This window comes from Protopterus annectens, chromosome 5.part0, assembly GCF_019279795.1.
Source record: "Protopterus annectens isolate FY-2018-M chromosome 5.part0, PAN1.0, whole genome shotgun sequence".
In the NCBI taxonomy this organism is placed as follows: Eukaryota; Metazoa; Chordata; order Ceratodontiformes; family Protopteridae; genus Protopterus; species Protopterus annectens.
The window spans coordinates 1,551,725,168-1,551,739,941 of record NC_056735.1 but is presented as its reverse complement, the minus strand read 5'-3'; the positions used below and the strand labels follow the sequence as shown (position 1 = coordinate 1,551,739,941).

Below are 14,774 nucleotides of genomic sequence, written 5' to 3'. Positions count from 1 at the left end.
GTTAATCAGTGCATCACTTTCTTGGTAATGTATGCTACAGCCATTCATCTATTAGGGCACTCTTATGACCTTCCACTCTATGCTTGACAAGGTCTTCTCCTGCCTGAGCCATCACAAATATGACCAGTTTTACACAGGAAAAAGATAACCTGTCTAGCAAGATGCATAACCATAACTACACAGGTATCTTCACCAGCCATATCAATCACTTTGAAACCTTGCTTGATGGCAATTCACCATCTACTGTCCAACAGTCACCAGTTTTAAAAGACATTAAGATGGACGGACCTAAAATTTGAGTCAAAATCAGGGACAGTTAAGAGGATTATTTGTATTTAATCAACAAGATGATGTCTGGAATATGGCACTTGCCAGTATAGCAGTATTATTGTTCGAGGCAGGAATGATGTGTAGGGCATCACAATACAGTGACACGCAATCCTGAGTTTCCCTGCTCTTCTTGTGCTTCCAACACTAGTCTCTTGGAACTAAGGACCCTCTCCAAATACCAGCGGGCTCACCTCTCAGCCTTAAACTCCCTGCCTCCCCACTCAAGGATACAAGAAAAGTATGTTTGCTGTCTAACTACTGCCAGTTATTTCTCTACCATTGTACCATTGCTATAGGTGCCAAAGCACGTTCTGAGCCAGGACAGCCAGCAGCCTCTACCCCCCCTCTCTTTAGTACCTGACATTCACTCCCCCTCTACCGTCTACATGCAACTCTCCATCCTAGCTCTCACTCTTCCCCTGTCTTTATACAGCTACCTCCCTCACATAGCTACCTGCAATTACAGAACAGTCCAATAGGTGGCACCCTTCTTCCAATCTCATCTCACTCTTATCCTCCTGTGTCTATATTACTTAACCTTATTTTGTATTCCCAGACCTGCTTTTTAGCTCCTCCAACTACACCCTATACTATACTATCTACTACTACCATTTCTAGGTTCTCTCATCACTGTTCTTACCCACTTCTGACTTATCAAACTTACCTTCTGTAGTCTGTACTGCTGATTGCTTCTACAGCTGCTTCTTTACCTGTCCTCTGCTTAGGAACCTAGCTCCTTTCTCACCTCTCCACTGTCTAACCTTCTCCATGCCCCTTAGTCCCAGCTGTCTATCTGTTACCATTGCCTTTTCTGCCTCACTTCCATCTTATACCTTTTCCACATCTTGCAAGATATCACTTAGTCTGTTCTGATACTGTCTGTCTCTGTCTCTTGCCCCTCTTACCTTTACCTGCTCTTCTCCCTACTCTCCTCCCCTCTCCATCTTTATTCTCTAGACTCCCATAAATACCCTGGGTTTAGTGGGGCGCCATCTTTAGTAATCTGGAAAAAGCCCTGGCTGCTGTCTGCTCCTCTCCCAGCATCTTTCTTACCTGTGGTATGTATTGTTTATGAGTGTTGTTGTTTCACCAGTCTAATTGCTGCCATGCTTAAGAGTGTACCGTGTATATAACAACCATTGCCTACTCTGCTGCTGTTTAATTGCTCTAGTATGTGTATATTTGCAATGTCTCCATAAATGCTGTTGCTGTAACATGTGTATTTTTACTAAAGTGCATACCTCTATAGCTTACATTGTACCTGCCTCTCTTGTGAAGCATTGTATAGTGTGTTCATTACTTATTTATTGTCTAGATTTAGATTAGTTTTAACCTCGTTCTCAGTAAGCCGGTATTCCTATTGGCATGGTCAATTTTTATGTCCCGCCTCATTTGTGAAGAAATGGTAGAGTGCCTGCTTAATTTATTTGATGTTAAGGTACAGTTTAACCTCATCCCCTACTCTCATTTGTTTTTTGTAAGCCGATAATGGCCAGAAATTATTTCGAACCCTAGCGGTACCTTTCTGAGCATGGGTAGTGTGCTAGCTCAGTACAATTAATGCTTTTGGTGTAGATTAAACCAATCCCCGAACTACATTGTTTGTTTTGTAAGCCGGTAAATGCTGTAGCTACTCTCGTACCTTAGCTGTACCCTTTATGGGTGGTTTAACATTCTCTATTGGTCCCCAGGGTTGATTATGGCTTTTATGAACTACGCCATCCATGTGGCGGCATAGCGAGGGCATTAGAGCTTGCTCTTATACCTAACTGTGGATTTGCTATTTTTCCACGGATTGTAAGACAACAGTTAAGGTATTTTGGAGCTTTAATAAGTAGCAACAGGCTAATTATCAGCACGCCGCACTAGTGAAGCCAGTTCTGAGCGCGCCTGCACTACTACTATACTGTGTCATGCCTGTAAACGGCTCCTGAATGGCGATACCTTTTTAACTTTAACTGGAAAAACAGCCATTTTCCACTTTCTTCATCTACTGTTTTTGATATTCAGTAGATTTTTTTTTTTCTACACCTGAAAATGCCTTTTTACCTATGCCTCTCATGCTGAGACTCTAAATGGATATCAGTACCTACTCTGCTGCCTAGCAGCTCACCAGCTACTGCCCTTTGGCAGAGCATTTATCACTTAAAGTGGCTAGAGTGGGTCCATACAGTGCTAGTGTTCAAGGATCTAGCTAACTCTGGGATAAACACAGTGATTTCCTTCCATTTGTCGACACTATGTACATATTAGTGATTCTCCTGCCCTGAAGAGTCCTAGGAGCTCTAAATGCTCTACAGGCTTACCAGAACTGTTGAGGTTATTCCTTTATGTACAGTTCTCCACATTTTACTCCATAAAGTGCTCCTCAAGCACAATGATGTTGTAGGAGCTTCATTGCATATAAGCGGTTATTGGTTAATTGCCCTTGAGGCCAGCCGTGTTCGCCAGGTGTATTTCAAGTAACGAGCCTTTAGCTCTTTCTTGGTAATTGGTAATTACCACAAGTAGCCTTTCTGGTACCTTAATTCTGTAGAGTATTAGGAGCTACACTGCTGAAAATTGAACACCTGGGTATCAGTCCCTTATGTCGGCTGTATTAAACCCCTACGCTAGTTGCATAGCTGCTTTGAGAACTGCTAATCACATAGGGAATGTTTATTGCTAACTTTAGCTTTACTGCTTCTGCTTAAAAGAATATTTCTCTTGTATAATTACTTTTTTTTCTATTCTTGTTACCAAGAAAATGGAAATGTATTGTTACTATCTTTATACATTGTCTCAGTGAATATCTTGTGTAACTTGGCCACACTAGCCTGGCTTGAGCTAACTATTATTTTCTCTCCTGTACTTTGTCACTCTTCTTCCTTAAGTTTCCCTGCTCTTCTTGTACTTCCAACACTAGTCTCTAGGAACCTAAGGACCCTCTCCAAATACCAGTAGACTCACCTCTCAGCCTTAAACTCCCTACATCCCCACTCAAGGATACAAGAAAAGTATGTTTGCTGACTAACTACTGCCAGTTATTTCTCTACCATTGTACCATAGCTATAGGTGCCAAAGCACATTCTGAGCCAGGACAGCCAACAGCCTCTACTCCCCCTCTCTTTAGTACCTAACATTCACTCCCTCCTCTACCACCTACACGTAACTCCCCATCCAATCTCTCACTCTTCCCCTGTCTTTATACAGCTACCTACTTCACATAGCTACCTGCAATTACAGACCTGTCCAATAGGTGGCACCCTTCTCACAATCTCATCGCACTCTTATCCTCCTGTGTCTATATTACTTACCTTATTTTCTGTAGTCCCAGACCTGCTTTTTAGCTCCTCCAACTACACCCTATACTATACTATCTACTACTACCATTTCTAGGTTCTCTCATCACTGTTCTTACCCACTTGTGACTTATCAAATTTACCTTCTGTAGCCTGCACTGCTGATTGTTTCTTCTACAGCTGCTTCTTTACCTGTTTCCACCTGCTCCATTCACCCTGCAGGCTCACTCCGCTCCCCCTCCCTATCCCCAATTCCCACCCACCCCTGGGGTCCTACACTTATACTTACTATCCACCCCCCCCTCCAGTACTCTAGGTAACAATTTTATTTGCTCATCTACTTCCAATCCTTCCTTCTCAAACTTCTCCCCTTAATCTCCTCCCACACCCATCCCCACCCTCATCCACACCTACTATACTTCCATACCTACAAGTAATACAATTACTAACTCACCCATTTAAATGGATAAACTACACTCTACTGCTCATTTCCAACTACTTCTCATGCTTATACTACTTCCACCTCTCACTTTTGCCTTCATATTCTCCTCCTATGAAACTCCACTATTTCCATACTTTCACCTCCCTAATAAACAAACCAGCTCCCTGTATCTACCCTTCCTCTTTAACCATGCCAACATAACAACTACTCCAAGTTACCTATTAGCAAAATATCACAGAATACATCACATTAGATATAACAACCTCGATCCCAGGAGATCCCTACTCACTATTAGCAAACTCCCTAGTCCATACTATCTCAAACAACTCCACTTATTAAAAGATGGAGACATTCACCCAAACCCAGGCTCAATAACAACCCCAATCTCTCTCCCCAACCCCAACCAATCCCTTAATTTTTCCATCACTAAACAATCTAATTCACTCCTTGTAGCTCATCTTAATATTCAAAGCATTAACAATAAAATAGCTCAACTTCATGCCCTCCTAGAGATCTAATCCTTCAACATTCTTTGTTTAACAGAAACATAGCTAAAACCTGCAACCAATGACAATGAAGTCATCCCACCAGTGTATAATATCCTAAGACTCGACCGTGTAGCCAAAAAGGGTGAGGGGGTTGCTATTCTATTTAAATCAGGATTACAATTAACCACTTATGACTCTAAACCACCACCTAATACCAATGCAGAAATAACAATGCCAAAGCCATTTATATTATTTGTATCTATCTACCCCACTGTAACAACAATACCACCATGGGACATATCCTTTGCTGGTTATCTCAACACCTGCCCCAAGAAACTATAATCATTGGTGATATAAACATTGATTGGAATTGCTGTAGCAGCAACTACACAATAACCTTTATGTTTTTTTTCCCCAAACCATCACCTCCCCCACCAGGATAAACAAACACAACAAGAAAGAAAGCACATTAGACTGGATTCTGATAAACAGCCATCCCCGATTACATGAATCTGGATCCCTTCCTGATGACATAAGTGACCACTCACTTACCTATATCACCAGGCATAAATCCTATTCTTCCATTCCTACCACTATCAGGAATATCAGATCCAAAATGAACTTCAAACCCTAATCTCTTCCAAAAGGAACTTAGAGCATGCAAGTGGTCTCTCTTAAAATACCTTCCTCTAGAAGAAGCAGTTCAATACTTTAATTCAAACTTCTTAGCCATTCTTGATCACCATGCCCCAACCCATACAATCAGACTCAAGACCAAATCTGCTCCTTGGCTTTCTAAAGAAATCAAACATAAAATCCATCTCAGAAATAAATACTGGGATAAATGGAGAATGGCCAAAAATCCTGTTGACCAACAAAATTTCAGAGAGCTAAGAAATAACACTAAGAAAGCTATACTATCAGATAAAATAAACTACTACCTTAAATTTCAGAAGGCTAACCACAATAACCCACAAAATTTGGGCAAGCATCAACCAATTACTACATCCAGGTCAATCCAGTACACCAAACCCACAAAATACTGACTATGAAAATCCCATGTATACTGCCAATGCCTTCAATTCCTTTTTTACTGATGCTATCCAAACACTAGCCAGTCAGTTATCATTTACTAATTTTACTTTACTTTACTTACCTACAACAAAACTTCACCCCCACCATTTCTTCTCCAACCAGTCCCAACAACCCATATTTTTGCCCTAATACAAAAATTGAAACCATGCTCTCTCCTTCAGCAGACCAAGTACCTGCTGAATACCTACAGAAATCTGCCAAATAGATTGCTTACCCCATCTCCATTCTTATCAATAGAACTATTAGTGAAGGCCACATCCCTAATATCTGGAAAGTCTCCCATATTATCCCCCTTCACAAAGGTGGCAACTCCACTGAATTCTCCAACTATCATCCCATAGCTCTTCTTTCTCCTTTGGCAAAGATCATGGAGAAATGCATCCATAGGAAATTGCTAGACCACCTAATCCATAATAATTTGCTCTCTAGCTGTCAACATGGTTTCAGACCTACCCATAACACTACCACTGCCCTCCTTTCCTCTACAGATTGTATTAACAAAAACCGTAACTGCAATTTGCTCTCTGCAGCACTATTTATCGATCTGTCCAAAGCATTTGATATGGTAAATCATCAATTTATGATAGACATCTTCAAATCCCTGTCCTTACATGCACACTCTATCAAATGGTTCCAGTCCTACTTAGATAAATGACAACAGGCTGTACTTTGGCACAACACTCTATCTACCCACCTATCAGTTAACCTTGGTGTACCTCAGGGGTCCATATTAGGACCTCTCTTTTTCTCCATATTCATCAACGACCTTTATCAAGCAATTCCCCAAGCTACTTGCATACAATATAATGATGACTCCACACTTGCATGCTCCGCTAAAACCACCTCTGACCTTCACTCCCTTACCCAAAAAGTATTTGACACTGTTCAACAATGGTTTACTCATCGTTGCCTTCTCTTAAACACCAAAAAAACTAAACTCCTCCTTTTCAATCCTAATCTTAAGTTCTCCCCCATAGATGTTTCTGTTTCTTCCACTAATGATGCCATTATATCACCCGACCTAACTACCAAGCTACTTGGTGTCACCATTGACAACAATCTTTCCTTTGACATACACATCAACAACACTATTAAATCTGTCAACAAAAAAACTTGGCTCTCTGTACAGAATAAAACCCTTCCTATCACCTACAGCTACAACTACTATTGCACGTACTCATCTAATCTCTACACTCCTCTATGCCTCTACCATTTTCACCAATCTATCTAAAAACAACCTCAGTAAGCTGGAAAGCTCCTACAATAATATAGCCAGATTTGCTACCGGCAACCCATATAGAACTCACCACTGTTTTAACTCAAAGCAGCTTGAATGGTTGGAACTACAGAATCTGATCAAGTACCACCAACTAATCATTGCCCATAAAACTCTTTACCAACCTTCCAATACTCCTACTCTATCCACCATCATCACACCCTATAATTATCTGAAGTCCTTACGTTCATCTCAGAAACTTCTAGTTAAAACATCTAAATCTAACAACAGGGCTGGGGATTCTCTCTTCTGCAATACTGTGGGAAAATTCTGGAATCTCCTACCCTGTGAACTTTTCTCACTTTCCACTTTATCACTCTTCAAAAAGAGACTGAAGATTTTCCTCAAAACACACTGGTTATGTCCCTGTACTAAACCTGCCTATCTACTCTTCCTGAATATGCTCTGCCTTACCTTTTCTTTTTATTAATTTTCTGTCATCCTTTTTACAATATATGACTTCTGCACTCTGTATCTCATTACTTCCTTCCCTCTCTCACTTATTTGTAATACAAAAAAAAAATAATTCATTATTACTACTGCTGATCATTAAGCTGCCTCTTACATTGTGTACTGTACTGGATATGGCATCGGCCTGTATACCTCCTTTTTTCTTTGCCATTAAGTTATGTACTTTACTTGCACACTGAACTAGCCTGTATGCCTCCATTTTGCATTAAGGAATGTACCTACATGTTATTTTGAACCTGCAGTTTACATTGTATTGATATCTGTCCTCCTCAAATGATTTCTTATTAACCTGATTTGTCAGTGTATATATTACTGTCATTTCTTTGTTTTTTTTTTTTTTTTTTTTTGCAATTTTTATGTTATCTGTATGTCTTGGAGCTTATCTCCCCGGGCCTCTATTGAAAACGGACATATATCCAGTTAGATTAGCCCGGTCAACAAACGTAAAATAAAATAAATAAATAAATAATAAATTGCTGGGTTAATAACAAGGGAAACAGTACTACAGCCAGACAAAAATAGTCACAGAAATTAAGACATTACAATTCATACCTCCAGACTTGTAGGAACAGGTCATAAGCATGGGCTAAGACTGACAAATCATCCAAGCCACTACTATATACAGGCATGGCAAAAACATGAGATGAAGGCAAACATACTGAATTCTGCTATCAAGTCATGGGGAGAAATAGAATTAACTGGACAAAATCATGTGGGGTGCTTGGACTTCCATATACAGCAACCAGACTGTAACAGTGAGTTCTGCTACAAATCCTTTTGACACTGTGCCATTGCCCATATGATTCCACACAAAGCCACCCAACGGTGTAAACCTTGGGTCTAGATGATCGTCACTGGTGAAGTGACACCTCAACCATGTGCAAAAATAGGACAAAAATGGGTTGTGGATGCATGGATCTGTATGGCAAGGGAAAATTCAAACCTGCACCCACTAAACTGCTGGAAATTATTTTATATTGCAAAGGGGAATGCATTTCCTAGTGTCATGCACAAAAATTTGACAACTATGTGGTGTTCTGTAATGACAAAAAAGTGATATAAAACATAATGAGCCAAAGTTCTTAACAAACAGGCTATCTCAATGGTGATTCTTCTTACAAGATCATTCCAGCATGCAAGATGCATAAGCTTAACCTGAGAATGGGAGAAGTAGAATGCACAGCTTTATAACTTTTATGGAAGTCCAGCCCCTACAACACTGTTTCCCAATGAACATGATATTGCCATGATATTGCCAAGTTTTACATCACTTTCTACACCGAGTACGCAAAAAGTGAGATTCAGAATTATTTTAGGAGGTGAAGGATGCGGCAGTCACAGAATCAGGTCTACTCATTTCTGCCACCTGCTTTGCCTCTGTTTCAATGTTAATAGCAGTACCAACTCACTGTAGGCAGGGGGAGTAACCGAGCACAAAGATGCACCTGTTATAATGCAAGTCATACAGAGCTGATCTTGCCAATTTGTGCATTATAATAAAAAACAGTTAACTTTTTGGGGCAAATTTTCAGTAATGTTTTAACTCAGATAACGTCATACTACAGAGGTAAATGTAGACAAAGTATACTGTAAAGAAGGAAACATGCTTCACAACATATTATTGGTTCAGAACTGTACTTAGCATAGTAAACAACATAAACGGACGTATACAGGCCTATTCTGCTGTTTACGAGAATTGTGATTACACCTTGCTGAGTTTAGTGACTAAAGTTTGGGGGTGGGGGTAGGTATACCCGCAAGATGACTGCTACATAAAATGACACACGCTTTTCTCTTTCAGCTTTTAGTATCCCTCAATCCCCGAAGGAGGACGGTGGCTTTTCAAGTATTAATGAACTAGACCAGACGAAGAGTGCAGTGAGCAAAGTGGACACGCGGTGCAACTGTTTATTCACAGTAAAAATCCTGAGACAGCAAAACTCTGTTTTAAAATACATCAAACTCACGACCTTTTCCTTAGCGTTTAATACACATGACACTCATTACAAAACAGTTTTCTGCTGTTTAAAAATGCATACAACACTTAACTTTTATTGTAAAAAGCGATACTTCACACACGCATGCCTATCGTAAACAATTTTCGGATGCTGGCTCCTTTCATAGTTGCATATGAGCAGGAGCATCTCATAACAAACTATGGAAGCTTAACAGTGGCAGTTACTGGGTACGAATGTACACTTCCACAGTTGAGAGAGAGAGACAGAGAGAGACGCGCTCACTCACATACACACACACACACACACACACACACACACACATATATAAATATATATATATATATATGTATATGTGTATATGTATATATATATATATATATATATATACACACACATATATACACACACACACACAAAACAATCTTACGCTGTTGGAGAACAAAGACACTCAGCTTTAATCGGATATCTATCTCTAGGTGCACCTTTCAAATGATGTCCATTGTAAGCATCGAAATGCTACTTTGTTTTCTTACTCTTCTGGTACCCACATCTATAAAATAGACATCCAGTGAAACATCCCTTCTCCACCAATGTCTCCAAACTTTGGACGTCTATATCTCTATTGTCTCTCTTTAGTTTACCTTGTTTTGCAAACTGAAAATTATTGTTACAACAGACCACTTACCTGCCTGGTAAACAGAACAGCCGCGTCGTAATGCTCATCATGGTCATCATCCAGCTGATTGTGCTGATGCTGCCACTTGCAGAAATTCTTCAGAGTTACTGCAGCATTCTTGTCCACCTCAGGTCCCCTTTCCTGGATGCCAGCAATTACAATTTTCACCACAGACAAGTGGACAGGATTCTCGATGCTGGCATGTCCATACAGTCGTGAAGCAATTGAGGCCAGGGTTAGAAGATAGTGGCGGAGGTCTTTTCCGTACTGTTTTACCATGGACTCATCAGCTACCAGGAGCAGCTCCACATGTCGTACCTTGGACACAGAGCGGCGACGTCTGCCCACTCTCACATCTGGCTTTAATTGTAAGTCAAGCAGTTTTCGAGCTAAAGCAGCCCTGGACCAAGGGCTTGTTTCATGAGTGTTATTGAATTGCTTGCCTACAATGTTATCTGTAACCGAAGAACTAATGCCATGTTGTGCCAACCCACGTGTTTCACAACTACTGTGTTTTGGTGGGGCAATAGTCTCAAAACTAAAATGGTCACGGGAAAAAACATGCAAGATTCTCCCTGACCCGTCACCATACACCTGCTGGTTGTCTGCCTGACTACGGCTCTTCAGCAAGGGCTTGATACTATAAATGCCATGCTGCACAGCGAAGAAGCCATCTAGTCCCCCACATAGGTTAAAGGCAGCCAAAGATTTTGCATTCGAGTCAACTGTGCCACGGTAAAGGCACCGGTTAGGTGGCAGCCGTGGATGAGCACCGAAGGGACCAAAGTTGCTGGTGCTGAAGTGAGGGGAAGAGATTGCTCCATCTTGCTCCAAGTCAATTACGTAGCGCCGGTTGTCCATATACAAGATATAGCCACGCTTGCCATCAGCGGAATAGATCTGATCAATATTCTGGACAATCCCTGTCTTCCTTTGGGAATAAGTCTGCTGTTGGTAAGATTTCACCTGCTGGTACTCCTTATAATAGGCAGGTGAAACGCTATGGAGTTTATCCTTAGTGCCCTGCAGAGAGACAGTCAGGTGTAAATGGAAACACATGACCAGCAGCTGGAAGAACATGTTTCCGAGTTTGACAGTCAGCAACTCAGAGAGCCCTCCGTACTACACTTTGCTACAAAAACTATAAATGCAAGAGCTAACAATTTAATGTTACGAATGCATAATTCAGTTTTTTTATGGGAGAAAATGTTGCTTTTCCTTTAATAATAAAATATGGGCACATGAAAGATGGTATCAGGACTCGATGGAACACTAAAACGAGGACAGGCTGACTATAAGTTCATGAACTCTGCAAGGTGGCAAAACAGTTGTCCTTGCTGTGTTACAGGAACGGTCCTGCCGGTGTCCTTAAAAGTTTGCGGCGGGTCTAGATCAGTTTAGAGATGGGATCTCTCTTTCGTCTGCTTCTCTCTCTGCATGTAAAGGAGCAATCCGTGCGCCTGTGCTACTTTGAAGAATAAGTCGTGGTTGCTTAACGATGTCCCGTTTGCAGTACTTTGTTATCCCCAGTCCCTCGACGTAGACAAAAAGAGCAGAGAGTGAAATATGAAGAGGAGACGAGCTTGAACAATGAATTTATACTGGAATCTCATCCTCAGATTGCACTTCAACAATCGTCACTACAGGCTGTCTCTCTTAAAGGGAGAGCAGACTAAAGAAAAAACACCCCTCCACCCCTCCCATCACTTCCTTCTCATAACATTTTTCTCTTATAGGTAAAGCGGTGGGTCAGAAAGAGATTTGTTTTCAACACTTAAAGCAGCTGTGATCTGATACTTCTACCCTAACATAGTGTTTTGTAGTGAAAAGTGGATGTTGAATTGCAGAGCCTATAGCAAGTCAGTGCATCATGTACAGAAAATAGCACTTATCAGGTGAACTTAAAAGACTTAAAAGGTAATGGATAGAATCGCAACACACACACACACACACACACACACACACACACACACACACACACACACACACTTTGTTTTCCTGTAATAAATTTTTAGGACGTGTCGCTTTGCAACTGCAAGTTACTGAATGTTAGTTGCAAAGCAATATCATTTTATATCAAATGCTGCTGGCTGCTGGATATTGTTATTTGGACCACAAATTATGATTGATTAAACTGTATCTGCTTTGCATTTATGGCTGGGTTCGGATGGGTTTACCAAATGCATGGATCTGCATGGAATGAGAAGTTGTAAACTGTACAGTCTCTGACATAAACAGTATAGCAAGTTACTTGGAACTACTTGGGCGTGTTTAAATTACTGTTTTCACTGCAGCTCAAATCGTTTTAATCTAAGCATACTGCTACTTGAGGTCTGAGGTCTTCCATGCAAAGCTAAAACATAGGGCTTTGGCTTGGGAACGACAGTCTAAGCTTAACTCTTCCAAACCCGGTTGTTAATGACTGACAGACAGTGAAAACCCGGTCGAAAACTGATGGGCAGATGCCAGCTCTGACCCGGTTTGGACAACCTAATACACAGGCTGCTCTCCAGCAGTAAATGGTTCTTGTGTTGAGCCCACCCCCACTCCGCCTCGTTTACTTGCAGCAGGTTCTGTAGCTTTAAAATACGCGAACTCGTTCACACAACAACCAGTGTATGCTCCTAGTATCAGGGTGAACTTGCTTGCCGTTAGCTTCCTTGCTAGCTGTAATAATTAACACTAGAATATATTTCAGTTTCTAACTATTACATGTGATTAGGGGCTCAGCTTCTTTTCTGCAAACTGCGTTATGTAATGTAAGCTACAAGAGCGAGGCACAGTGGATCAGATGTTGCTTCCCAAACATGCATTTAGTGTGAATTTAGTTGGCGCTCTTTTGTGTATAACTTTTTTGATCATCTGCACAGAAACACAATGTATTATTACAAAATGCACTCGTGTTTCCTGGAAGAAAGATCTAAATGTTTTTTACAAGTACAGCGCTGTCCAGTGTCATATTTCATTATGCTTTCTAGTAGCTTGGTGTACCACCCTGCCTATCATGTAGGAATTAACAGAAAATAGCGTGCCAAGAAAAGGACTGCTAATGATAACGTGGGCGATCATCCACTCCAACCCACTCATGAAAGAGATTACTGACTTTGACATTTACAACTTTCCTGGTAGCATTCTTCTGAGAACGCCCCAGCACATAGGACTTAGCACGCTAACGTGTAAAAGCATGAGAAACACAACCTAGTACTTGCCCTTGACTTTTGCCTTGAGGTAGAAAGTGTCTCAGCTGCGTACAAGTTGAGACCGTTGGGAGGAAATGCACCGGTATGGTGCTGATGAAGTAAACAGGATGCTTCTTACGTCAGATGGTGCACTGTATTTCTCCATTTAGCTTCTTTCTTAACATGTTTTCTATCCGTGTGTGTAATACAGTGCATTAACAAATAAACATGAGTCGGTCTGGAAGAAAGATTCATGACCCAAACATGTAAACATAACCTCTTTGCTGCCGGCCGAGATTGCATAAGGAATTGATTACTTCACCACTGCCATCTAAATATGGAAACACGATGATCTGCATATTAAGTTTCTGAGTAATTTTATTTATAGGTAAGTGGTGGTTGACTGGTCACTGGAATTCCCAGCTGTATAAAGAAGGCTGCTGAAATGTTGCAATTGAAAGAGTAAGCCGGGCACAAATAAGGCTCATTCCTTGTGAGAAAACGAAAAAACAAGAAGTTGTTTTCACATCTTATTTCTTACTGCCCATGAAAAAAAAAAAAAAAAAAAACAACTAAGAATGGGATATGGCAGCATTGTGACAGACAGATCAGGTTTATGAGAACTTAAAAGTATCCAACCCCCTGCAGTGGATACAGTTTCTGTCTGTCTCTTGCATTCTTCCTCCTCACGCCTTCCCCCAAACGGGTGGGAGAAGGGGAGTCACCTTTGGCGCAGTTGGTGTTTTTGTTAGTGGTTTGTAAAATACCAGCGTATCCATGAGAATTAATGGAGGAATTTTACTTTTTGTATGTTAGATGAGAAAAAAATCTTACGAGATCAGGCAGGAGACATGTGAAGCACAACATGTGTTTTCAAAGTGCTTTTGGGTGGGGCTCAAACATTAGCTTAGCTAAAATCTATACTAGTTCCAGCCATGCATTTTTTTTCTAATGCATAAGGTGGGATGAAGTTCTATCACAAGATGTTCTTAGTAAATTACTTGTTTTTTCTGAAGAAAGACACATCTGCTATTAACCTGTCAGTTAGGACTATGATTTTTTTTCTTCTCCTTGTTTTGACAGGTCTCAGTGAATGGAATAGCTGTGTTTTCCTAATACAGGACAATTTCTCTCTCTTCATTTATTTATTTACTGGGTAAAAGATAACCCCTTTTCATCAGAGGCCCAGTGAAAAACACAACATTCAAAGAACACTACAAACATTTAGATATAGTTTTAAACATGTGTAAATATATTACAGATAGATACTGATGATATTATTGAGAAGTAGGTACTGATTACATCAGTAGTATAGCACTGAAATTTGAGACGGTGAAATAAAATATTAATTTATGTAAGAAAGCAAGTACACTTGTGTAAAATCTTACCATAACAGTAGATGTCCCTTCCTTCATAATTGCAGTATTCTTGAAAGAAGGGCTGTCCCGTCCCAGGGACCCTGTCACTCGGCCAGTATGGTAAAGCTTGAAAAGGATCTTGTTTGCTCCATACGTCATATTTATGCTCCTTGTACAGAACGTAGGGCATAAAAGGGACATAGGGATGCAACTACTCAGA

General features: G+C 40.6%; 1 protein-coding gene across 1 annotated transcript in view; it reads right to left on the bottom strand.

Annotated features, from left to right (window-relative positions):
- Positions 1 to 11,548, bottom strand: part of ADAMTS5 (ADAM metallopeptidase with thrombospondin type 1 motif 5) — a 111,974-nt gene extending 100,426 nt beyond the window's left edge. Inside the window, exon 1 of the mRNA XM_044071348.1 lies at positions 10,027 to 11,548. Coding sequence (XP_043927283.1) covers positions 10,027 to 11,097 — 1,071 coding nt within the window. The 5' untranslated portion in view covers positions 11,098 to 11,548. The remainder of the gene's footprint in view (positions 1 to 10,026) is intronic.
- Positions 11,549 to 14,774: the final 3,226 nt, after the last annotated feature.